Source organism: Camelina sativa, chromosome 18 (assembly GCF_030686135.1).
Source record: "Camelina sativa cultivar CO46 ecotype springtype chromosome 18, ASM3068613v1".
NCBI classification, from domain to species: Eukaryota; Viridiplantae; Streptophyta; class Magnoliopsida; order Brassicales; family Brassicaceae; genus Camelina; species Camelina sativa.
The window spans coordinates 4379042-4405420 of NC_141897.1; the positions used below are offsets into that span (position 1 = coordinate 4379042).

The 26379-nt window shown below is 35.0% G+C and overlaps 2 protein-coding genes and 1 pseudogene across 3 annotated transcripts; 2 read left to right on the forward strand and 1 right to left on the reverse strand.

Annotated features, from left to right (window-relative positions):
- Positions 1-13401: 13401 nt before the first annotated feature.
- LOC104760535 (ABC transporter I family member 21) lies at positions 13402-15554 on the forward strand. Its single transcript, XM_010483474.3, has 6 exons — positions 13402-14138; positions 14322-14482; positions 14563-14614; positions 14703-14839; positions 14952-15038; positions 15134-15554. The coding sequence occupies exons 1-6, from the start codon at positions 13991-13993 to the stop codon at positions 15392-15394; spliced, it is 846 nt and encodes a 281-aa protein (XP_010481776.1). The 5' UTR covers positions 13402-13990; the 3' UTR covers positions 15395-15554.
- Positions 15555-16138: 584 nt separating this feature from the next.
- Positions 16139-19645, reverse strand: LOC104763136 (uncharacterized; annotated as a pseudogene).
- A 2529-nt stretch (positions 19646-22174) lies between these two features.
- Positions 22175-25983, forward strand: LOC104760538 (casein kinase 1-like protein 7). Of its 2 annotated transcripts, none has more exons than XM_087498614.1 (14): positions 22175-22845; positions 22941-22981; positions 23234-23303; positions 23393-23541; positions 23643-23738; positions 23845-23915; positions 24050-24111; positions 24199-24262; positions 24361-24445; positions 24530-24656; positions 24746-24831; positions 24927-24990; positions 25091-25215; positions 25302-25983. In XM_087498614.1, exons 1-14 carry the CDS (start codon positions 22770-22772, stop codon positions 25608-25610), a joined length of 1425 nt encoding a protein of 474 aa, XP_087354740.1. In that variant the 5' UTR covers positions 22175-22769; the 3' UTR covers positions 25611-25983. The 2 variants fall into 2 exon arrangements, with proteins under 2 accessions (XP_087354740.1, XP_087354741.1); XM_087498615.1 differs by having other exon boundaries at positions 25305-25983.
- The last annotated feature ends 396 nt before the right edge of the window (positions 25984-26379 follow it).

Genomic DNA, 26379 nt, shown 5'->3' on the forward strand with positions numbered 1-26379 from the left:
GTTTGAAACCTTTGTTTCATTGTGTTTGAAACATTCTAGATGTTCATGTTTGCTTTTGGATGTTCGTGTTTATGCTTTTAGATGTTTATCATGTTTATGCTTTTGGATGTTTATCATGTTTATGCTTTTATCATTGTGTTTGAAACATTCTACATTTGGTACATTTATGTTTATGCTTTATTTTTTCTCATTTTACAAAATTTGTCATATGTTGTCCAATAGACACCCATGAACAGCTCATAAAAATATGGGTATTAGTGCGCATAGTCGTTAATGGATTGGTCGTTAATGGAGACGGACAACTATTTGTCCAAAATCAAATTGGACTATGTTGGACGGATCAAAATGTACGTAGACAGCCTATTTTGACAGCTTTAGCCAAAAACACCATTTGTCTAGTAAAACAAAAAAAGAAAATTTGATGGAGTATATTTGCTAAACATACCTTCGAATGAATCATTCCGTGAATAGTTTTGGCACACATACATTGACTTGTTGTACACCTACCTACTGAAAACACTAAAATGGGACAAAAGTTGTCATATTAAAATTATTGTATATCAAGGACATTCCCACATGAAGTCATTAACGTCTACTACGGTTCTATGAAATTCATTATTCATGCATCAGTTCATTAATTTAGAACAATCATCGGATATATAATTCAGATCCAACTTTAGATACCATAAAGCAAATACACCAAATTGAAACTGACTTGACTTTTTGTTATTTTAACAAAGGAAAAAAAAAAAACAAAGAGGAAGAATAGGGGGGAACCCGGTTTAATAAAAACTTTCAATTTTCTGTTAACCATATTAATCCTGATTTCTTTCTCTCCTTCTCTCTTCTTCCTCATCCTCTCTCACTCCGATCCAGTCTATTTCTCCTTTCTCTCTCCTTCTCTCTTCTTCCTCAATTTATTTCTGCCGCATCATCAATAACACCGAGCAGATGCGACCTGATGGAATATTGATGTTGATGTTGTTCCCCAGTTCATTCATCATCGTAGCCACCTACGAATCTGCTTTCTCCGCCGTAGATCTCGCCAAAGATGGAGCTATTAGTTATTTATTTGAGCAGAGTGTCGTGATTTCCCGATATAAACCGGTGGATCAGCCAGGAAGCGGCATCATCAGAATGGTCTTCGAGGGAGCCGGTGTAGAGAATGATGATCTGCTCCCAGATGAGGCAAATGATGGGCTTGTTGGCGGCGATAAGGGGAAAACCAAGGTAGCCGGCGTCGCCGTGATCTTCGGCGTGAGGCGAGACGCGGAGGAGCCAGGAAACTTCGGACGATTAGGGAGGATGAAGAAGAAGAGAGAAAAAGTAGATAGCCGGGATTAATTTTTGGTTTGATATGGTTGACAGAAAACCAAGAATTTTTATATTAAAAATTAATAATTAATTAGATAATTAGGGTAAAAGTGGAACTTTGATTTTGTTAAAAATCGTGGGTATGAAAAGAACAACACTAATTATTTTGAATTTTAAATAACATATTTTTATTATTTGGTGTATTTTTATTCTAATCTAAAACAATTGGATATTAAATTTCCAAATAAAAATAATTTTAGGTTTTTTTGCATTTTTTTTCTTATCAATCTGTTAAATAATAGATATATGTAAAAAAAAAATTTCTTTTCTGTAAGATATGTAAAAGGTTTTTTTTTTACTTAAAATTTGTTAAGGAATATAGATGTAGAAGACTTTTTTTTTTGTAAGATACGTAAAAGACATTTTTTTTATTTTTGCGTAGAGCACTCCCAAATGTTGGGTCGACACTGCCAACGCGTGTCCAACGTGAATTGGAGAGATGTTGTAAGATGTGGTGCTGGTTGATCCACAATCCATCTCTGCTCTGTTGGTCGGGCCTATTCGAGCGTACATCTAGAGCTTCTTCTACAGCAATTGCTGATTTCTATTTCTATCAACTAAAGATTCCATGCAACCACTTTAAAAAAATGTTTAAAATCTTTCAAAAATCCAGTCTTTATAGGAAAGTTTCACCTCATAACTATCTTGTAAGCTCTCTCAATGGACTGTGAAGATATTACTCACTCACAAAAAAAAATGATTGCGGTTATACCATGTGCACTAGGTAATAACTCGTACTATATGCAGGATAAATCGACTCAAATAAAATTATTACAATTATAATTATTATTTGCAATTTAAAGTGTCATAATAATAATTTTACACATATTTTTTTATTTTATTCAAATTTACATTTAATTATTTTGTATAAAATATATTTCATCCGTGAAATATGGAATATAATGTTAATTATTGTGATAATTGTGATAATGTTATTTATTTTTAAGATTATTGTAAGAAATAATTTTTAATATAACTCCCTTTGTTTCATAAAGAGTATCATTTTAGACTTTTATTTTTGTTTCACAAAGAGTGTCATTTTACATTTCCAATGCACTATTTTATATGTTCAATGCATCTTTTTCATTATATTTTCTAGTTTTATCCTTAATCTATGACTAAATTAACCCATTAAACATTTATTAAATAAGGGCATATATGTATATTTTACTATTTTCTTAATTTGTGTGAAATATGTCAAAATAACACTTATTGTAAAACAGAGGGAATACTTAAATAGTCATCAAATTTTTTAAAATTGGAGAATTAGTTTTGTATTTTAAAAAGTTAAATAGATGAATAAGTTTTTTAATAGTTTTTGAAATGTAATTTACTTTAAATCATTAAATATGTTATGAAAATGATAATTAAATTATTAACTATACATATATTTTTTAATAGTTGATGAAGTCTTTCATTTTAAAAAACTAATAGAAAGAAACATTACCTTATATATTCTAATGACACATTTATGTAAATAATAATAAAATAAAGATTTCCTTATATATTTTAATGGCACATTTAATAAATCAAAAGACTTATTTTTGTAAATATGTTTATCTTGAGATACTTAATTGTAATTAAATCTCCAAATCTCTCTGGCGACGACACATCAGCATTTTCAACAAAATGCTTCTCTATTAATATATACGGGATTGGTGAGAACTTCTCTTTCTCATAATTTTTTTTTTGTCAACAACAGATCAGCTCAAACGAGCTAATTGGTAGGAAAATCGTTTACAAACAATACTTGGTGCGGAGATGTACACGCTTGGCGTGCCAAAGAATCCACCCTTAAATTAGCATTTCTAGGAATTAAAGATAAAGAAAAGGAAGAGAATTCCTCCCTATCAGTCTTGATGTCGTCAAGGTACGCCGAGAACGCTGGCCAGTCGGAAGGAGAAGACACTATCTTCACCAAGTCTGAGCAGTCAGTATAAAAAGCCACCTCTCTGAAGTCATGGCCGATCATGCAGCGCATCGCCCAAAGGAACGCTTCAACTTCAGTATGTAATGGAGATAGACTTCGCCTGAAATTCTTGGCACCCAAAAACGGCAACGTTGTCTGGATCGAGGTACAACACAAACCAGCACCTGCATACAAATCCCCTGCTTTCCAAGATCCAGCTATGAAGCATCGATATCCTGAAAAGACCGAAGGAAGGGAAACCGTAGGCACCCTAACTGGCAACTCCGAAACTACTGGACTGGTGGGACTGGTCACTAGATCATCCTCTATCTGAGCCTGCTGCCATGCTGCAGCTTCACCCTCTGCTACCCTAACAATATCCTCTGGCCTTTCGGCAATATTGTTAAAGACACGTGCATTCCTTGCTTTCCAAATAAACCACATAAGCCAAGGAAAAGCCGCAATATGGGCTCCCGGATTCTGCTGCCCTAAAAAGTGATCAACATTTGCATATACTGATTCCGTCGGGAAGGAATTAGGTCCCACCGGCACATTTGCTAGCGCCCAAACCTGACGGGCCGGAGGACACACAAAGATGGCATGATTTATTATCTCCGAATCCGCGCCGCATCGTACGCACCGTACATCACAAGCAATACCCCGTTGTCCCAAATTTGCCGAAACCGAAATACAACCAGATAAGACCTGCCACATAAAATGCTGGATCTTAGGTGGGCAACGAGCCCTCCACACATTAGCGAGTAGGGGGGTAATTTCCGGGCCATAACCAGTGGCCGCAAAAGTCCGAACCACGTCATGACGTGCAGTATGATAGCCTGATTTGACTGTATACTTCCCAGTTTTCGTGAAATGCCAACCGAAGGGATCATCCCTTTGGTTACCACCCAACGGAATAGCCCTGATTAATGCAACATCAAGTGGATCAAAATGCTCATTGAGCGTATCCAGACGCCAAGAATTATTTTGTCGATCAATTAATTGATTCATTTGAAGAGAAGGGTCCTTTAACGGCCCCTTGCTGGAAGCTGGTCTTGGGAATTGAACTGGTACCCAAGGATCTGACCATATAGAAATGGTGTCCCCAGAACCAACCCGTTTAATAAGCCCTTTATTAACCAGAGAGCGAGCAGAACATATACTCCTCCATCCATAGGAGGGAGAGTATGACCTAATTGGATCCAATGGATGCGTATTCCTATATACCTACTTTTGAAAACCCTGGCAAACAAAGACTCTGGAACGTCTATCAAACGCCAAAGTTGCTTGGCCAGTAATGCCGAATTAAAGTCATCCACATTCCTAAAACCAAGACCACCCAACTGTTTGCTAACACATAATTTCTCCCAGGCAAGCCAATGCATGCCCCCTGTCTGACCATTTGTACTCCACCAAAAATTTGCCATTGCACTGGTAAGCTTGGATGTAATTGTTTTTGGTAATCGAAAACAAGACATCACAAACGTTGGAACAGCAGTTGCAACAGATTTAATCATCACTTCCCTTCCCCCTTTTGAAAGCAAATTTTCCGTCCAACCATTCGTCCGACTTTGAATCCGCTCCCGAACAAAAGAGAAAACCTTGGTCTTAGCCCCACCCAAACTTTCGGGTAAACCTAGATAGGACCCCATACCACCCAAAGTTGTGATCCCGAGAACATCCTGGAGCTCGGTTTTTGTCTGCTCATCAATCTTGTGCCCAAATTGTACCGAGGATTTTGTAAAATTTATTTGCTGACCCAAAACAGACTCATATTGTTTTAGAATATCTAAGATAACCCGACATTGTCCTTTGTCCGCCTTACAGAAGAAAAGACTATCATCGGCAAACAACAAATGCGTAATTGGCGGACATTTGTTCGCCACTTTTATCCCTGTAATAAGCTTCTCCCTCTCTGCTTTCCGTATATTAGCAATTAACACCTCTGTGCATAAAATAAACAAATAAGGAGATAAAAGATCACCTTGTCGCAACCCCCTCTGTGGCACTATCAAACCATTCGGCTGGCCATTAATACGAACCCTATACTCGACTGAAGTGACACAAAACATTATCCATGAAACCCATGACTCTGCAAACCCCATCTTCTGTAACAGAGCTGCCACAAAATCCCACTCAACCCTATCGTATGCCTTACTCATGTCTGTTTTGATGGCCATAAATTTCCCTTTGCAAGACGGGTTTGTATGCAAGCCATGAAACATCTCTTGAGCAATAAGGATATTATCCGAGATCAGCCGACCCGGAACAAAAGCCGATTGAGTCTCGGAGATAAGACCAGGTAAAACCCTCTTTAGTCGCTAACATAAAATCTTAGAAATGATCTTATATCCAACGTTACACAGGCTAATCGGACGTAATTCTGCCATTCGAGTTGGCTTTGCCACCTTCGGAATAAGGCAAATATGAGTCCGATTGAGGTCCTTGTCAAAAACTCTCTCCACTAAAAACCTATTAACCAAATCCACAAGGTCCGTCTTAACTATACCCCATGCTTTTTGGAAAAATAAAGCTGTCATCCCGTCTGGACCTGGGGCTTTATCCGGATGCATCGTAAATAAAGCAGATTTGACCTCAACCTCCGTAGCGGGTCCTGTGAGCCGCTCATTATCCTCGGCAGTAATCACCATATTGACCTCCCTTAGGACCTCCTCAAAATTTTCTGGATTTGTTGAAGTGAACAAATCTTCAAAATATGAGACTGCCGTGTGAGATATATCAACATCCTCAGTGGACCAGATGTCGTCCCTATTAAACAAACCAGTAATCCGATTACGAGCCCGTCTCTGCTTTGTTAAGGCATGGAAATATTTGGAATTCTTATCCCCCAATTTCATCCATTTACTCCGACTCTTTTGATACCAGTAAATCTCTTCTTCCGACTTCTCTTTCTCATATATAATCTGTTAATCATTTTAAATATTTATTTAAACTTTAATTGCTAATTAAAACATTTATTCAATTATAAAGAGACAAATGACAAATGAGTTTTTCAAAGGTTTGCCAAAGTTTTTTTAGATGACAAACATATCTTATTCTCTTTCATCTTATTCATTATTTTTATTATTTAAATCATAAGAAACTCTTTGAAAAACAAGCAAAGCACATACTTTTAAAACATATATAATTTTAAAAGAAGAAACAATTAATTAAGCTTAAAACTAAAACTAACAAACTAGATATGATCTTAGTCGGAGAAGAATCCAATCTAGGCGGAAGAATATATCTCGAATCGAATAAGAACATATAATCTAATTCGATAAGATGGGAGAGAGATTTAAAATCCCACCGATTTCATAAGTCGCCTCTTTTTCTCTCTTAAATATGAGAGAGATTAGAATAAAACTTGACACTATACTTATAATTTATTTATATTAATGCTAAACATAAAAACATGTGAGTTTATGGGATATATTTAATCTTTTTATGAAATCTAGTATATAGTGAATATATAAAATATGTAAAATGTGGTTCGAAAATATGATTAAAAAAAAAGATAAAAACTATTAATTAGTTTTCAGTTAATATAAAATGTTGACATAAAATATGATAAAGATAATTTATTTGATATAATTGTCAATATCCTATTTGTTCTAATAAAGTTATTGGAAGGAAAAAAAATCCTATTTGTAATTAAATATATATAAAAAAAACTTTTCCCTTCTTCGAGGGAACTCTCTTTTCTTCTTCTTCTGATTTCAAAAAACATAATCGTGCGGTGGTTCCTTCCTCTCCGGCGGTCACCACGACGCTAGGAGGGGAATTAGTTAATTTAATTGCTTTTTGTTTTTAGGTTTTTCTCTCGGATACAATGAATCTAGGCTAAGCGGTGGTGTTGAGATTAGGGTTCCAGGTATGGTGGTGCGATTTGAAATCTGCATCCGACGAAGGTTCTTAACGGTGATCTAAAATTTGCAACGAATTCATCCTTTGATGAAGGAGTTGTGAAGGCGTTTTCGTTGGCCTCAATCTTTCTGTTTGTCTCTGCTTCTGTTGGCTTAGCTTAAGTGGGGTTCTTTGCTTCTGTTTGTGGTTTGTTGTGGGTTATGTCTTAGTTTCAGTTGTTGGGTTGCAATTTTTGATTCCTTTTAATTCGACTTTGTCGCCTCCTCTTGAGTTGATGGTGTTTTGCGTTGGCTAAGGTTTCAATTTGTGGATTCATCATTCGGAAAGTAATTTTCTGCAGAGGCATCTACTACCCGTCTCTAAGTTCTTGTTGGTCTCAGGTTTGGTTTCAAGATGGTGTGGTGAGTTCGATCTCTATTCCTTCCCTTGCTTGGCGTTACCAGTTTTTGGTCTGTAGGTGGCCTTTGACTGGGCCGACGAATGTCTGTGTTAAGGAATGGGTATCCTCTGGTGTTTTCCCCAATCGGATTTCAAGGTCATGTTTTGAACCTTCGCTTTCTCGATTCTTCTTGTTCTCTGAAGTGGCTGTGATGGGTTAGGTTATGTGCTATTTCCTTCATGCTTTGTCGTTTTCATTTTCGTCATTGTTGTGGTTGTGTGAGCTCAATATAGCTCCCTTCTCGGGCTTTCAGTTTTGGAGGCTTTCTTCTTGTGGCTACGGTACTTTCCCGTATTTGTTAGCGGGTTTAAGTATCCGTCTTTGTCTTTGTAACCTTGGATGCAATAAAATGAGACTATTGGGAAATAAAAAGTAATCAAATATTAAAAAGACATTGTTGTTATGATATATTCTTCTCTTACACTCAAGAATCCGAGAAGAATAAAGAAGTCGATAGCCAGTCCATCAAGTCAAGTAACAATGTAGCAGAGTTACTTACAAAGGTGGTTTCGACAACCTCATTCAGAATGCGTCTTTAGAGATCCTAATGCATCTTTTAAAGATAATACTTCCAGGGGGAGAATATGATGATTCACGTGGCTGCACTCTTTTTCCTTTATCATGGTTTTTATCCCACTGGGTTTTTCCATGACAAGGTTTTTAACGAGGTAGCAAATAACACATAAAAGATCGACCTCGATTGAGAATGTCAATGACGAAGGGGGAGATTGCATCACTATTCGTTGAAAACTACGAAGTATATTTACAAAATCATTTCCTACTTCAACATTGAGAAAGCATATTCACAGTATTGGAATGCGTCATCTACGAGGTCTTTGAAGTCTTTTAGAGGGGGAGTTTATGTCATTGTACTCTTTTTCCCGCGTCATGGTTTTGATCCCAATGGGTTTTTCCGTGACAAGGTTTTTAATGAGGCAATGCATAACTCATTATTGGTGATGGATACTCAAGGGGGAGTGTTATGAAATAGGTGTGATTATCCATCACCACATGTGTCTTTCATCTTAATGACACATATCCCTTTACTTGGTGTAACACTTGTTCACCACTTCACCACTTGTCCTTCACATTTGTACACTTGTCATTGTTTCTTTGTGTAGTGCATGAGTCATCATAGTCTTATCACTAGCATATATAGAAGTTATGTATGAAGAAGGAGTGAGAGAAAGATGTAGACATAATAAGAAGAAGAACAATAAATGTGTTAATGTTGCTTTTCCTCACTTTCTCCTCCCCACGTTCCTCATCCATTTTCTTTGTACAATTATATAGTTCCTTATACACATATATATATACACCTATATACATATATATATATATATATATATATTTACGTTATTATTTATAATACGTTATCAGCTCGATGTCTTTACTACTGAAGTTTTTACGAGGTAAGTACGTAAATTTATATTATTTCTATTTATATTTATATAATATAAATATTATAGACATGTGAAATTATGCCTTTTCCGGATTGATCGTCATAAGTTGTAGGCGTTGCCTCCTTTACGATCAAATGTATAGCTAAATCATATCCGGATAGATCATTAGATATATGGTAGGCTGTGCCTCCTTCATGATCAAATAAAAGCTTGTCTTTTCCGGATTAATCATTAAATATGGTAGGCTCTGCCTCCTTCACGATTAATAAAAAGCTATGTCTTCTCCAGAAATTTTATTTTATATGGCAGGCTCTGCCTCATATACAATCAAATATAAAGCTATATAAGTTTCGGATTGATCATTATACATATATAGGCTCTGCCTAATTTATGATCAAATAAAAGGCTTTGTCTTTGCCTCATTAAAATGAAAATGAGGCCTCCTGAATTCTTACATGGGAAGCTATGATTTTTATTTTATTTTCTGAATTTCTTTATCTATTTATTTTATGCGTTAAATAATAAATATATCTTATATAAGTTTTAAAGACAATGAGATGTCTTTAAGATCAAAAACTACATTTCTCTTATGAGAATATATAAAGCATGTGTACATATATTTTATACAGTGCAAAAGTAATTGGAAGGTCTAGATGAGCTAGTCTCTCGACTTCCGAAGACATCAGATTCATAATTATCGATGTCTAGTGTTTTCCAAAGTCTCAAAGAAACTCATGAAGTTTTAATGACATTTTGTCTTAATAAAATTATTATGTTAAGACTATAAATAAATATGGTATCATAAGTTTGACCATATTGGAGACACGCATGTATATGACTACATCATACAAAAAAAAAAAAAAAGATGGCAAAATTAGTAAATATGAATTTCCCTAATGCTTCAAGCATAGTGTTACCGGTCAAGGCATCCCGGTCGATCAATGATATTAAAAATCATTGAGAATTTGTTTAGAGAAACAAAAGTTGTTTTAAAAAGTATTGCATGCCCCCATAAAGTTGTAAACACAATACTTCATTCATATTTAAGGTAACATCTAATTTATGTTGAATCTATATTAGTTTATTTAAATTCATTTAAATTCTTATTTATTAAACAAGGAGTCGATGGTTGTATACCTCCTCCTTAATTCTGTAGTAGGCTATGCCTCCAGAATCATATAATGTTGGTTCATTCACCATCCTTTTGGATTAACAAGCTTATTATATATATGTATATATATATATATATGATGATTTGATTTCTTTCATAAATCCCCAAAATTAAACCCCAAATATAACCGATCTAAAGATAAGATTCGGTCAAAGGTGAATGGACATAAAATTCATCATCTTGAGAAGGGGTAATACTAAGCTCACATCTTATAAGGATCTAAGATAATAGACATAACCAAAATCGGTATGTTATAGATCCTAAAGTGGGATTCAGTACGAGATGAATGAACTCCAAGAGTTATCATCTCGAGGGGGAGAATTAATGGAATCCCACATCGGCAATAAGTCGATAAACTTTGGTGAATTTGATACCCCATAGCGATATAACTATGGTGAAGTTATATCCTATAGTTTATCATATATATATATGTCGCATGTGATAAAGTGAAACATCCATGATGTTCACTCTTGAAATGAGCTATGATGAATCGTTCATAGTGCAACTCCAAGATATTGCGAAACGATTCATGGTGATTTAATCTCTTTGTTTTTACATGAAACATGCAGTTTTGTATGTAATAAATATTATATATGAGACCAACAGTTTGAAAAAAAAATATTTCTCCCATGTTATATATTCATGGTTGGAGATTAAATATTTCTCATTTTGAATTTTATGGGTGTGTGATACATATTTTAAATGCTCCTCCACACCAGATAAAATATACCATCCAAAGAGGATGAAATATATAGATGCAGGAGATGAGTCTCCACTCTAATAATATTGAACCATCTTATGAGAGATGTGTCTATTGCAAGATTTGCATATCATCATGTTGGATGAAAAAATTCTCCATCATTATGGGAGAATCGTCGAATAGTTTTAGATCTTTGAACCAATGAATATGAATTTAAAAGTTCAAAAGTTCAACAGATCACTATTCAAAATATATATTGCAAATCAAATGCAAAAAGCTGATGGATGAGATTTCATATAATTATTGATCCTCACATAAATGAATATAAACTTGTAGTTCTAAGAAATCTCACATCCCAACTAAAAATGCTCCAATAAAAGTATAACTCTGGCGGATGACATACGAAGTCTATGACACATAAGAAACGTGATAGACTACTCTGGTTCCTAAGATAAATAAAATCCTCGAAAAGAAAAACGAGCAAATTAAAAAGAGGAGTAAATGAACTCTTAAAGAGGAGTAGATAGACTCTTTAAGAAGAGCTAATAGACTCTCAGAGAGGAGCACATAGACTCATAAAGAGGAGCAAGATACTCCTCAAGAGGAGTAGAGAAACCGATTGATATGGTTAATAATGAAATCAGGTACCTGAATAAAATCATTTATATAATGATTAAAGAGATCTCGATCAACCATGTCATTGCGGGAAATTTGGAACCAAAGACATAATGTCGAAAATAAAAATATTATATCGCGCAATGTGATTAATGAGGATCATAAATCTCCGCTTTGTGAGCGTATAGAGATATATATTGGCCAATAAAAGAGGTAGTCAAGTCTATATTAAACTCGTATGAAAGACGAGTAATTTTTGGACTAGTGGTCCAAGCATCAAAAGGGTATAATGATATATAACAAAATGGTGTGTCACACCATGATTTGTTAGAGTACCCTATATCAATCAAAATTAATATTATATGACGACTTGAAATACATCTCATAGGATGCTTGAAGAGCTTATCCCGAAAAATATATGATATCATAATTATGTTCTCGAGAACTCATTTATGATCATCAAAACCCTTAAAGGGTTATTTTGAATAAAAGATCTTGTAAACATCTTTCGAAATAGATGTTATACCAATAACTTCTAAAGGAAGTCATATATATATATATAGTCATTTAAGATTATGTATAAATGCTGACGAGCATTTATATATGTTATGAATTCTGCATAAGCATTTCCTACTAATCTATTTGCAGCATATAACTAATTCTCTATGAGTAGATTTTGAGATGAGTTAAAATGTATCTTCTATTGCAAAGGTACGATTAACTTAGGCTTAATATATTTTGGAACCCCCAAGTTTGGTTTAGTTGGTTTTGCAGATGGAAGATTTATCTCAGATCAATATAAAGATATATCGCCAAACAACGACATCACAACGTTTTAGTGATAGACTTTGGTCGTCACTTATTCAAGTCATGCCAAAATAGTTGTGCTTTATATGCCATATCGAGAATCTCTAATGGCTCAGATGATGTCTGAACGTCAACCAATAGTTGCGTGCCAAAGACGGAAGCCACGTAACATGTTAGCAAAGAACTTCAAACTGAGGGTTCGATCAGCATCAACAAGTTAATGCTTGTTGAGACCCATTAACAAGAAGCAACTGAAAGGCAACAACTTTGTTTGAAGATTCTGTTGCATATGTCACCCAAATCAAAGGAAGCTACACCAAGAACGACAAGACAAGATATATTCTTCTCTTACACTCAAGAATCCGAGAAGAATAAAGAAGTTGATAGCCAGTCCATCAAGTCAAGTAACAATGTAGCAGAGTTACTTACAAAGGTGGTTTCGACAACCTCATTCAGAATGCGTCTTTAGAGATCCTAATGCATCTTTTAAAGATAATACTTCCAGGGGGAGAATATGATGATTCACGTGGCTGCACTCTTTTTCCTTTATCATGGTTTTTATCCCACTGGGTTTTTCCATGACAAGGTTTTTAACGAGGTAGCAAATAACACGCAAAAGATCGACCTCGATGGAGAATGTCAATGACGAAGGGGGAGATTGCATCACTATTCGTTGAAAACTACGAAGTATATTTACAAAATCATTTCCTACTTCAACATTGAGAAAGCATATTCACAGTATTGGAATGCGTCATCTACGAGTTCTTTGAAGTCTTTTCGAGGGGGAGTTTATGTCATTGTACTCTTTTTCCCTCGTCATGGTTTTGATCCTAATGGGTTTTTCGTGACAAGGTTTTTAATGAGGCAATGCATAACTCATTATTGGTGATGGATACTCAAAGGGAAGTGTTATGAAATAGGTGTGATTATCCATCACCACATGTGTCTTTCATCTTAATGACACATATCTCTTTACTTGGTGTAACACTTGTTCACCACTTCACCACTTGTTTTTCACATTTTTGTACATTTGTTATTGTTTTTTTGTGTAGTGTATGAGTTATCATAGTCTTATCACTAGTATATATAGAAGTTATGTATGTGAGAAGGAGTAAGAGAAAGATATAGACATAAGAAGAAGAAAAACAATAAATGTGTTAATGTTGCTTTTCCTCACTTTCTCCTCTCCCACGTTCCTCCTCCATTTTCTTTGTATAATTATATAGTTCATTATACACATACATATATACATATATACACATATATACATATATATATATATTTATGTTATTATTTATAACAATTATCAAATTATTTTTTCTCTAACTTGTCAGGAAAGTGTTGCAAAATCCGAAATTTACATTTCAGAATTGTAGGCGACTCAATTCAACCTACAATTTTGCACTAGTTGAGAGTGTAAAAATTGTTGTGCCAAATTACATGTCATCTCTAAGTCTAACCAGTACGATGTCATTTCATTCTGGTGTCGGTGAGAAACATTGAGTGACGTGGCAGCGTTCTGCTGGTTAAACGTATCAACGGAAGACCAAAGTATTTAAATCTAATGGACAGAAAAGATCATGACGTGGCCGTAATCTAATGGGCTGATCAGGTCTACGTTTAAACGGAACGTATTTAAAGAACAACAGATTAAGCAGACAAGGGATATACTACTACTAATTCTCTCTATTTTGATCGGAAAACAAAAATGGCGGTGAACGGTGAAAATGGTGTCGGTGCGATTAGGGTTAGCGGAATGCAGTTTTCTTACGATGTCCAGGATCCTATTTTCTTCGATTTCAACATCGATCTCTCCGCTGGATCTCGTTGTCTCTTGGTTGGTGCTAATGGATCTGGTAAAAAAAAAAAAAAAAAATTGATTTTTTTGGTTGTTTCTGTATCTATGAATCGATACTAGATAGATTTGGGGGCTTTGACGAATATAGAAATGTGATTCGTGTGATTCTGTTTTGATAGATAGTGTTCGATTTGGTTCAAGAGATGATGATCGTAGTTGTGTGGTTTGGATCATTGAACAGGGAAAACAACATTATTGAAGATTCTGGCTGGAAAGCATATGGTTGGAGGAAAGAACGTTGTACAAGTGCTTGATCGTTCGGCATTTCATGATACAGAGCTTGTTTGTAGTGGTGATTTGTCTTACCTTGGAGGATCATGGAGTAAAACTGCTGGTTCTGCTGTGAGTAAACCACAACCCTGTACTCTTTTGAGATCTCGAGTTTAAAACACTGACGTGAGAATATTTTTGGAAATTTTTAGGGTGACATTCCTCTTCAGGGAGATTTCTCAGCAGAACATATGATATTTGGAGGTGGGATTCTCTGATCCTAGTATGAGTTTTTTTTTTCGAAAATGGTGAATTGTTTCTTTGTGCTTACTAGTATGTTTATGTGTTTCAGTTGAAGGGATTGATCCTGTGAGAAGAGAGAAGTTGATTGATCTTCTTGATATCAATCTTCAATGGCGTATGCATAAGGTTTCTGATGGCCAGAGACGTCGTGTGCAAATATGTATGGGTCTTTTACATCCTTTCAAGGTAATACACACAACCAAAATATTGATTTTGTACACATCAACTTTTCATCATGGTCTGTGTTTTTTTGTTTCATCATATTCCGATCCTTAAAATTTTGTAATGATCGTCACAGGTGTTATTACTGGATGAGGTTACTGTCGACCTCGACGTTGTTGCTAGGATGGATTTATTGGAATTCTTTAAAGAAGAATGTGAACAGGTAAGCCATTCAGTAGATCCACTTTGACTTTAGATGTCTATGAGCTTATGGTTAGAAACATCAAATGCTAATTTTGTTGTTTTATAATTGAGTAGAGAGGAGCTACAATTGTATACGCAACTCATATTTTCGACGGTCTAGAGACATGGGCTAGTCATCTGGCTTACATTCATGGAGGAGAGCTGAAACTCTCGGCCAAATTGGATGACATCAAGGATCTCAAAACCTCACCAAATCTGCTCTCTGTTGTTGAATCTTGGCTCCGGTCTGAAACCAAAGTCGAGAAGAAGACGAAGAAGAAACCTGTTGTTACGTCTCCATTTATGTCCTCTAGACAAATGGCGTATTACCGATGAATCTTAACTTCTATAAGAGATCAGTAAGAATAAGAGCACCTCCACTTAATGTCTTTGTTTTCCATGGTGTTTCATCTTTTAGAATCCGATCATTTTTATAACACAAATGAAAGAAATTATGTAAAACACCGTTTTAAATTAAATTATTATTTTACGTTAATTGAACCGCTTCTGTCCAAAGTTTGGTGTATGTCTGGCAGTTCGGGTTCTGATATGGTATTTTGGATTTTTTGAGTTTTTGGGTTTTAGAGATATAGGAGGATATTTTTAGACTTGGTTCAGATTGGTTTTGGATCAAGTTTTTCGGGTTTAGATTCGGATTACCCGAAGTTCTCAATACTCAAAATGTAGTATCAAAATTTGTCTAACTTATTCAAAAATACCCAACAAATCTAAAAACTTAGAGTCTTTTTATCCAAATTTACTAAAAAATAGTTTAAATACTTCAAAATATCTAAAATATCCGAAAATCTTAATATTTTGGACATTTACATTATTAAAATTATAAATATTAGTAATATATTACTACTATATATTAATAATGTGGATATATTCGAGTATCTGTTCAGATTCCGGTTTAGATCGGGTTTGGATTTAGATTTTTGGATTTAGAGATTTGGAATCTGTTCGGGTATTTTAAAATTTTGGATACGGATTCCGATCAAATTTTGCGGATCAAATCTTCAGATCCAAGTTTTTTACCCGGACCTAGTTTGGTGTGGATAGGTCGGATATCACACGCCTTCACAATACTATTGGGTAATAATTCACCAATTGACGTGAATCTTCTCCGTAGTCATGTAAAAACATGATTACTAGACCGGCGCTCTTGGTTTCGTTGCAGCATTTACTTGCGGCTATGGCAAACACAAATACTTCTGTTTGTTTGATGGTTGCAACTATTTGCGGCATGACGCTGCGGCAAACAATGTATTCTGCAATTTGTCTACTATCTCGAGCACTAGATTTACACATACTAAAAACTTCGTATGTCACTCCACTGTTCTGAGTCATTCGCTTTACGTCGTCTCTATGAAATCGATGGCCGTTAATGACATATCCTTTGTAGCTTTGAGTTGTATGTTGTGGACCAAATGCTAACCATCTAAGCTTCGTTGAATGACCCTCTGAGTTTGTAGGTATCTAAACATAAGGTTACATGTAACCATCAGTCAATGATAGATAAAGAGATAGAATTGAAACTGATAATATGATAGTATAGTTTGTACAAACCTTTGCTTTTATCCACTTTGCAAACCGGTCAGTATGAAGTTTCCAACAATAAGTCTCATCTCTTGCACAACGTAAATTAGTACCTTGCAATTCTTCCAAATGCAGTCTGAGTCACAAAGATTAACAAGATGTTATTCATAGATTCTTAACTGATCGATGACAAATTAACAATTTCTAATAGATGTAAACTTACTCAATATAAGGATCCATAATGGCTGTATTCATTAAAACATACCGATGAGATGTCTAACTCTTTAGATGAAAGTGTTACTTCCACCGGTTTTTGTAGTGGACGACCTTCGAGGATATGTTCATCACATTCAACATCTTCATTACGGTTGATGGCTTCTTGTATTGGTAGAGTGCTCTTAAGAAACTCTAAACAAAAGGCAAGACATTCTTCAGCCAAATATGCCTCCGCCTTACACGCTTCTGTCCTAGCAAAATTTTTTACATACGTCTTCAGTGTTTTCATGTACCTATAGGTCAATCCCAAAACATATTTGTCAATTTGTTTACAGTTAAAAACAAACTACAATATTATTTCAGAAATAAGAAAGAGTGCCTCTCAAACGGATACATCCACCGAAAGTGTAAAGGTCCACCCAACCGTGCTTCCCTTCCTAGGTGTAGAGGAAGGTGAAACATGATATCGAATAGTGAAGGAGGGAAAATCCTCTCCATTTGACACATTGTTTCTACAAACTCAGACACAAGAGTAATAAGCTTTTTTGGATCAATCACACGCTGGCATAACCGGTTGAAATAGTTGCATAAACGAGTAATAACAACTCTAGGTCCTTTTGGCAACAATCCTCTCAATGCAATAGGCAATAAGTTTTGCATAAGGACGTGATGATCATGCGACTTCAAACCAATAATAACCGGAGGATCCAGAGAAACACAATTTGCAATATTTGCACAGTAACCATCAGGGCCTCTAAACTTGGCTAACCTCTTGCAAAATCGGATCTTTTCATCCTTAGAGAACCAATAAGCTGCTGGCGGCAGGTAAATTTTCTTTCCCCTGGTTTGTGTGTGCAAGTTTCTTCTAATCCCCATCTCTGCCAAGTCTTTCCTTGCCTTGACTCCATCTTTTGATTTAGCCCTATTTATCATAATAGACAGTATAGCGTCTGACAAGTTCTTTTCAACATGCATAACATCGATGTTATGGCGAACCGGCAAATCCTGAGACAATAAATCAAGAGGGTTAGTTAATTAACAAAGACTAATATAGAGTAATATATTAAATATTTAAGTAAGTAGTAACTACTAACCTTCCAATATGCTAACTCAAAAAATATTAATCGTTTCTTCCACCGCCATTGATCAGAGTCATCTTCATATTCTTCCTCTGAGCTACATCATCTTCACATAACTCGGCTCGTTTTCTTTTACTATCTCTAGTCAATGGTTTGCTGAAGTCATTCTTGAAATTCTTAATCGCCTCAAATATTTCTGATCTGGTTTGAATTCTTCTTGCAGTCTCCTTCTCAACTGTGTTATCAAACCATCTTTTCCTACGTCTATAAGGATGTCCAGGACTAAGTCGTTTTCTATTTCCCAAATACACATACTTCCTATTAAACTTCAGCCATCTATGTGGTGTATCCTTTCCACAAACATTACAAGGTTGTTTCCCCTTCACTTTACATCCAGACAAAGACCCTAAAGCTGGATAATCATTGATACTCCACAACAAGATAGCTTAAAGTGTGAACTTCTCTTTCAAATATGCATCGTACACTTCAATACCTTCTTCCCACAAGTCCTTCAATTCATCTACTAATGGTTGTAGATAAACATCAATATTATTGGTTGGTGCAGTTGGCCCAGGGATTAGCATCATCAACATAATATTCTCAGCCTTCATACACATCACTGGAGACATATTATAATTCACTAAGAACACCGGCCACGTACTATATTTGGTATTCTGAATAGTGAAAGGTTTCATACCATCTGTAGAAATACCTAGTCGAAGGTTCCTAGGTTCCGCAACAAACTCTCGCCAGTTGCCATTGACTTGAGCCCAAGTTATCGAGTCCACCGGGTGTCGCATTGTACCATCCTCTGATGCAATGTTGAAATGCCAACGCAACTCCTCAGCGATCCTTCTTGATCTAAACATCCTTTGAAATCTTTCCTTGATTGGAAAATATTGAAGGACCTTGGCAGGTATTCCATCTTTCACAGTATTAGTCTGTTTATCGATTTCCCATCTTGAAGAACTACATCTTGGACAGGTTTCCATATTTTCATATTGCTTCCTATAAAGAATGCAATCGTTTTTGCATGCGTGTATGACTTCATAGCCAAATCCAAATACCTTCAAGAACCTTGTCAACTCATTTGTTGACTTTGGAAGTACGTTGTCATCAGGCAGCATGTCGTGGACCATCGTCAGAAGCTAGTCAAAGAAGTTTTATGGCATCCCACTCTTCACCTTGATGCGGTAGAGGCCCATAATTGCATAGACTTTGGTGTAATTATCACATGTCGAATACAGTGGTGTTTCAGCTTCATTCAACTTCTTACAAAACTCAGAATCTTCTGCAATTTCACCATTGTCAAACTGAGATCCATTAGGCTTCTTTGAGTGTGGACTATCCCCATCATCACTGAAAGCTGAACTAAACAACGCATAAGCATCCAATCCAGAACTCTGACCATCATCATTCTTATCTTAACTTGTGTCTCCATGTATACTCCACACTACTTTCCTCTTGTATTTATGATATATCCCTCTAATCACTAAAATGATCTACTACTACATCTACCGGTTGATGACTAACATTACGACAATCGATATACGGACATAAAATCTCAGTAGGATAACCCAAAGATTTTGATGAAGCATTCACAAACTTATTTGCCCCTTCAGCATACTCACTGCTATTCCTGTAAGTAAAACAAGTCCAACTATCAATATAACTATACACACTAATAATTTAAAATTATAATAATATGACCGAGAGTTTCATACCTAGGTAACCAAACCCATGACTTCTCCATAGTAAACACAACTCAGCTCCTCCACCAAATATATAAAGCCAATTGATCAAACACTCAAATAACTAGCTAACATTACAGAACAACAATATAGAAAAACAGGGAGAAAGGATTCAAAATCTTACGATTCAGAAAAAGCCTTCTTCGACAAAAGATGGGTATAATCTGTAAACACAATTTACAAAGGACATTCAGACAAAGAACATTCTGTAAATAACAAGGAAATTCAGACAAACAACGATTTCCAGTTGCAAAACCTAAAATCGATACAAAACCCAGAAAATTTAATCGAATATAGGTTATTACAAGAACCCTAAATTGATACAAAAACCTAAACTCAGAAAAAATTATTCGGAAATGGGTTATTAGAAAGAACCCTAAATCGATAAAAGAAACAAAGGGATCGACAACAGCTGAGAAATCACGGGGTACCTCAAGAACCGACGAAGAGAAGAAAACGACGGGATCGACAACAACTTAGAAATCCACACGGTGACGACCACGATGTGCAGTGAGTGAGAGAGAGAGAGAGAGAGTGAGAGCGAGAGAGACTGAAAGGTTTTTTATTAATTTTGCCCTAAGTGTTTTAGTTTTTAGTGTGAGGCCAAAATTTTTAACACGCGGAGGACAAAAAATGAAATCCCGGTTAAACATAAGATAACATAAAAGACACTCACATGCAATTAAAAATAAGTACAGAGTAAAAAAAAAATAAAAAAAAATCACATTTTCTAACCATACACACTTTTAATAGCATAACCAATACGCAACCGCTATTAAAAAGTAGTGTCTATCTCTTTTATTGCGGAAAACATAAAAACGCTATCTTTTAGTGCTATTAATACTCACATTTGTTGTAGTGGTTCAACTAAAAACTGAATTAAACCATATACAAACTACCCTCTATCTATAATTATGGTTTTAAAGTCACTCGTTTCATGATTATTACAGTAGTACTCTTTCAAAATCCTAAGTCTAAAACATCCTTTAGTAGTTTAATCTATCAATTCCTCACAAAATCAAATCATTTACAATTCCAACTAATTAAATTTCTCTCTTGGAAAGTTGATCCAAATATATTGAACCTTGTCAAAACTGCTTGTTTCAAATCATTTACGAAAATCTGCAACTTGTGACTGCCTTGGTTCACTTTTATGATCGTGATTGTTATACTTTTCAACTTAAGAAGAGGGGTTCCCTGTGGATTTTAGGCATCCAAGATGTCCTGTATATTACTGGACTTCCCATCGACGGAGAACATGCATTCTCTTTAATTTTTCTTCATGGCCGAACTTTCTATAGTTGTTTATCATATGATCAACTGAAATACAAGTATCAGAAGGGGACAAAAGCTCTGTCATGGATATAGTGAAGCAAAATTGAATGTAACGGTAGACATTGCTAAAATTGTTAAGTGTGGACCATAGAGAAAAATTAACGTCCATCAATCCCAAGAAGTTGAAAGAGAGGTTGAGGTCGTGAATAACTATATAGAACCATAATCTTCTTCACAATCATGTGATAATCGTTTTAAATTTATGATTATTCTTATAGTCATTAATTTTTCATATATATTACACTTTCAAAAACTCAAATGCAATACTGTAAAACCTATATAAATTAATATCATTGGAATTGAGAAAAACTATTAATTTATAAAGGTATTAATTTATCGATAAATTAACAGTTAAATTATAGAAAGATTTTCCTAATTTATTAATATTTTGCTACAATATATTAAAAATTAAGGTTTAATCATATTTTTTAGAATCAATTACAAAGAAAACAACAATTATCATTTCTTGAATAGAAAACCAAAAGTTTCAATATGGTAAAAATATTAGAAATGAACTCTAACAAAAATTAATGTAAATCTTTTTAAAAAACAAACATCACAAGTCACATTTCACTAAAGTTTTGAACATGTATATATATTCATATTGAAAATATTATATAATTATTAATTTATAGTATTGATATGACCATATATTTACATAGAATTTTCAAAAACTTTTATCTTATTATATTATTGAATAGTGACCAAAATTACACATAGTCAACTTAAGACTGAACTTTTTATTAATTTATAGTGATTCCAGATTTCACGATTATTAAAGGAAACAAAATATCCGATTGTTTCAAACGTAAAAAATTTTGTGTGTGCGTGTGTGTTTTTTCAACAGCTTATTTTATTAAGAGAGCTTGTAATGTGATCCTCATGGAGGAAAGGTACAAGGTAATGGGGAGCATAAGTAAAGTTTACAAACAATGAATTAATGGGAAAATCAGCTACATAAAATACAAAAAAAAAAAATATAGTCTTTTTTCGGGTATAAAATCTTTTTAAAAAAATTCAAAAATTTTGGTAATAACAAAATTAAAATATTAATATCCAAAAAATATTTACATGATTAATTAATCTGTTAGAGCATGTTACGCTTAACCTCTAAAATATCAAAAAAAAAAACCAAAAAAAACCAAAAAAAAACCACCGTATTATTTTTTGTTTCTTCTTCCGAAAACTTTTGTTTTGTTTTGTTTTGTTTTGTTTCCTTCCCAAAACCTTAATCAGGATATTTTTGTTAATTTATCCGACTGTACAAATAATTAAAAAAACCTAACTTAACCAAAAAAAAATCTTCTTTTTTCTAAAGTGTAAAAAAAAAGGCGACAGACAAAAATAAAATGTCACAAATCTCAATTTCTTCTCGCCGTCCCTCTTTGTAGTATTATTAATTTACCCAAAATCTTCTTCTCGTCGTTCGACGACAATCCGATTTCGTACCCAATTCCCCGGGTCAAATCCATCTCAAAGTTTGTGCCTTTTTTTCGTTTCTGATTAGGGTTTTTGATCAATTTTGGCAATCGGGTCTTTTTGGGGTGAAGTGTTCTGAGTTCAATCGATTTTTGTTTCATGGTGGGTTTTGGTATTTGAAGCTCGTTGATTGCGAATTGGCTTCTGGAAATCTGGATTCATCGATCTCTGGATGTTGAATTCGTGAATCTGAGGGGGGAGTTTAATGCTGAATTGGAAAACAGATCCACGGGCTAATTGAGGGGAAAATAAAAGAGGGTTCTTTTGATTTTTTTTTTTTTTTGATTCTGGGAATTGTCGAGATCGGAGAAGATGGATCTTGTGATCGGTGGGAAATTTAAGCTTGGAAGAAAAATTGGTAGTGGATCATTCGGAGAACTTTATCTAGGTAACCATGAGGACGATTCGATTTCGCTTTTTTTGGTAAATTTTATGATATTTTGGGTTGGTTAACACAAATTTTGTTTGATTGATTTTTTGTAGGTGTAAATGTTCAAACAGGAGAAGAAGTTGCTGTCAAGCTGGTAAAATATTTTACCTCATTTATCAATAACATAAATAAAGATGTTCTTTTTTAATTTAACTGCAACTTTCATGTGATGTTGTTTGTTTGTAAAAAAAATTCTTGTCACATGAAGGTGATGAGAAAGAGATTTGCTTTCTTGAATCATTCTGTCATTAAGATGAGCTTTGTTGTTGTTGTGTGGTTTTGGATTTGCTTCTTTACTTTTCTTAATTCTCCATTCTGATGTCTTTTTATCAATTACAATTATTAGGAAAATGTGAAGACCAAGCACCCCCAGCTTCATTATGAGTCAAAGTTGTATATGCTGCTTCAAGGAGGATGTAAGTATCAATTAAAACTTCGTGATGATTGTATATGCTTCTTTTGCAAATAACTAAATAGTGTTTGTTATGTTTCTTTCCTTTTGAAGCTGGTATTCCGAACCTCAAGTGGTTTGGAGTTGAAGGTGACTACAGCGTGATGGTTATTGACCTTCTAGGTCCTAGTCTTGAAGACTTGTTTAACTACTGCAACAGGAAGTTCACTTTGAAGACTGTTCTCATGCTTGCCGACCAATTAGTGAGTTTATCTATCTGCTAACTGTTTTCCGACTCTTATGTTCTCTGAGTAGATGAATTTGTTCGTAATGGAGGGGTTTGTTTTCTCTGTTTATGTTTCAGCTTAACAGGGTTGAGTATATGCATATTCGAGGTTTCCTTCACCGTGATATAAAACCTGACAACTTTTTAATGGGACTTGGACGCAAAGCAAATCAGGTGCTAAAATCTTTCTTTGTGCTTTGACATATTATGCTCATACATTAAATTTATCGTGATTGCGGGTTCTGCTTCAAACCTCTGTGATAATATCTCTCTATGGCAGGTGTATATCATTGATTTCGGACTTGGGAAGAAATACAGAGACCTTCAGACTCACAAGCACATTCCTTACAGGTAAGAAATATAGAGACCTTCAGACTCACAAGAGTATGCTGTGTTCTCTCTTTTCCCTTATCTTTACTCAAGGATCTGGCATCTTTGCATCTTGATTTGCGTGAACTCAAGGAAAATTCAAAATATTGTGGCAGGGAAAACAAAAATCTCACTGGGACAGCTCGGTATGCAAGTGTCAACACTCACCTTGGAGTCGGTAAGAATGTTGTTTTGTGGTATTATATGTAGTTGGCTATTTTTTTCCCGTCAAAATACTTAGTTAGCTTTGCTGGTGATTGAACAGAACAAAGTCGAAGAGATGATTTAGAATCACTTGGTTATGTGCTTATGTATTTTATCAAAGGAAGGTTAGAGTCTACAGTTTCTCCGCCTTTTGTCTTTCAACTTCTGTATATTTTCTTGAACAAATTTTAAACTCTTTCTGTTTTGTTTTTTTGGCTATCAGCTTACCGTGGCAGGGATTAAAGGCGGGGACAAAGAAGCAGAAGTATGACAGAATCAGCGAGAAGAAAGTATCAACTCCAATAGAGGTTACAACTACTCGACAATCCTATATGATTTTTTTACTTTGGCGTTTGTTGGTATGTAGGTGTTAACGGAATGTTTTGATGTAGGTGTTGTGCAAAAACCAACCGTCTGAATTTGTATCATACTTCCAATACTGCCGATCTTTACGCTTTGATGACAAACCTGATTACTCTTACCTTAAGAGACTTTTCCGCGACCTGTTCATCCGAGAAGGTTCGCAGTAACATCATTTTTCATAAAAAAAAAAGTTACTGTTTCAAGCCATTCTCGTCTCATTTTTTAAAACTGTATACAACTTACAGGTTATCAATTCGATTATGTATTTGACTGGACAGTCCTAAAGTATCCTCAAATCGGAACCAGCGCTGGTTCTAGTTCACGAACAAGGGTGATTATTGAAAATCGCTTACTTATGTTTTTTACTCTCTTGGCTTTTGTGTTTCTGTGTGCTTAACGTAAAGGTATATCTTTCGGTTTTTTCAGCATCATACAACAGCGAAACCAGGATTCAACGCAGATCCCATTGGAAGACAAGAGAGGATCGCAGGTAAAAATTCTTCTCCTCCTGCTTCTGTTGGAAATTTTAGAACCATACACATTCACTCCTCACACTAAACTTATTTTGTTTACCAATTGTGTCTGAAAAGAACCCCGTTATAAAACTCCGGGTGCAGTGGAGGCATTCTCCCGAAGACACCCGACTGCAACTTCTTCGCCACGTGATCGTTCCAGATCAAGAAATTCTGATGATGGACCTTTCGCTAAGCAGACAGTAAAAATTCTTACTTTACCAACGCATTCATTGATCTGAACCACTAATTATTATACAGAATGACTCAAATGTAATTCTTTTTTAAGCAGCAAGGAGACTCTGAAAGACCAAACAGTTCGTCAAGATACAGAACATCTTCTTCTAGGAAAGCCGTTGCTGCCTCAAGCTCCAGGCCAAGTTCTGCAGGTGGACCAAGCGAAAGCCGAGTTTCAAGTCGTCTGGTATCATCAAGCGGCGGTGGTGGTAGTGGCAGTGGTAATGCCCGTCCCTCGACTAGCCAGAGAATGCAAGCTGGATATGAATCCAAGACTTTGTCTTTCTCTCGTGCAACAGCTTCAAGAAACACTCGGGAAGATCAATTGAGAAGCTTCGAGCTTCTCTCTCTTCGGAAATAAAGGAAAATGATGAAGAGAGATACAGCAAAATCCATGAAAAACCACCCCCACATAAAATGACCTCTGAGAGAAAAGATGAGAGAATCTTGGTTTTTGAGAGAGAATTCATATATTATTATATATTTGAGCTGATGAAATCCTCAGATCTCTTACAGGTAATTTCAGATTCAGCTTGCAGAGATGTATCACACCACCACCACTCCTCGTTTGTGTTATGTAATCGTGATGTGTTGGACAAAAATATAACAATCAAAATGTAGAGAGTTTCCCATGTAAAAACGGTTCAAAATTTCTATCCGTATATTCGAATACTTCGGACCTTATCTGTCTGTACTACTTACTGGTAATAAGAACAATCAACTGTTCTTTCGTCTGTTTTTAGGTACCACCAACCAAAACTCTTGTTTTTCTTGGCAGTCAGAAATAAAAATTGTGAAAATTTGGCCTTAATCTCCATATAATTTATTAAATTTTCAATTATTACTAATATTTATTAAGTTTTCAATTATTACTAATATTTATAAAATTTTGTTACTATTTTTTTTTGTTTATGCACTGATATACTGATATACAGAATTTACATTTAGGCCTTAAATTGCTGTTGGTTTTGAAGTAGTTTTTAGCTTTAGGTTTTTTAAAAGGCTATTTTGAAGCTATTTTCTGAAAAACATGTTTTCTTAAAAAATAGAAAATCTAGTTTTAGAGTGCTCTAACAATTTTTCAACAAAAGAGAAAAAAAAAAACTATTTGGTTTCTTCAATTTAAAAGA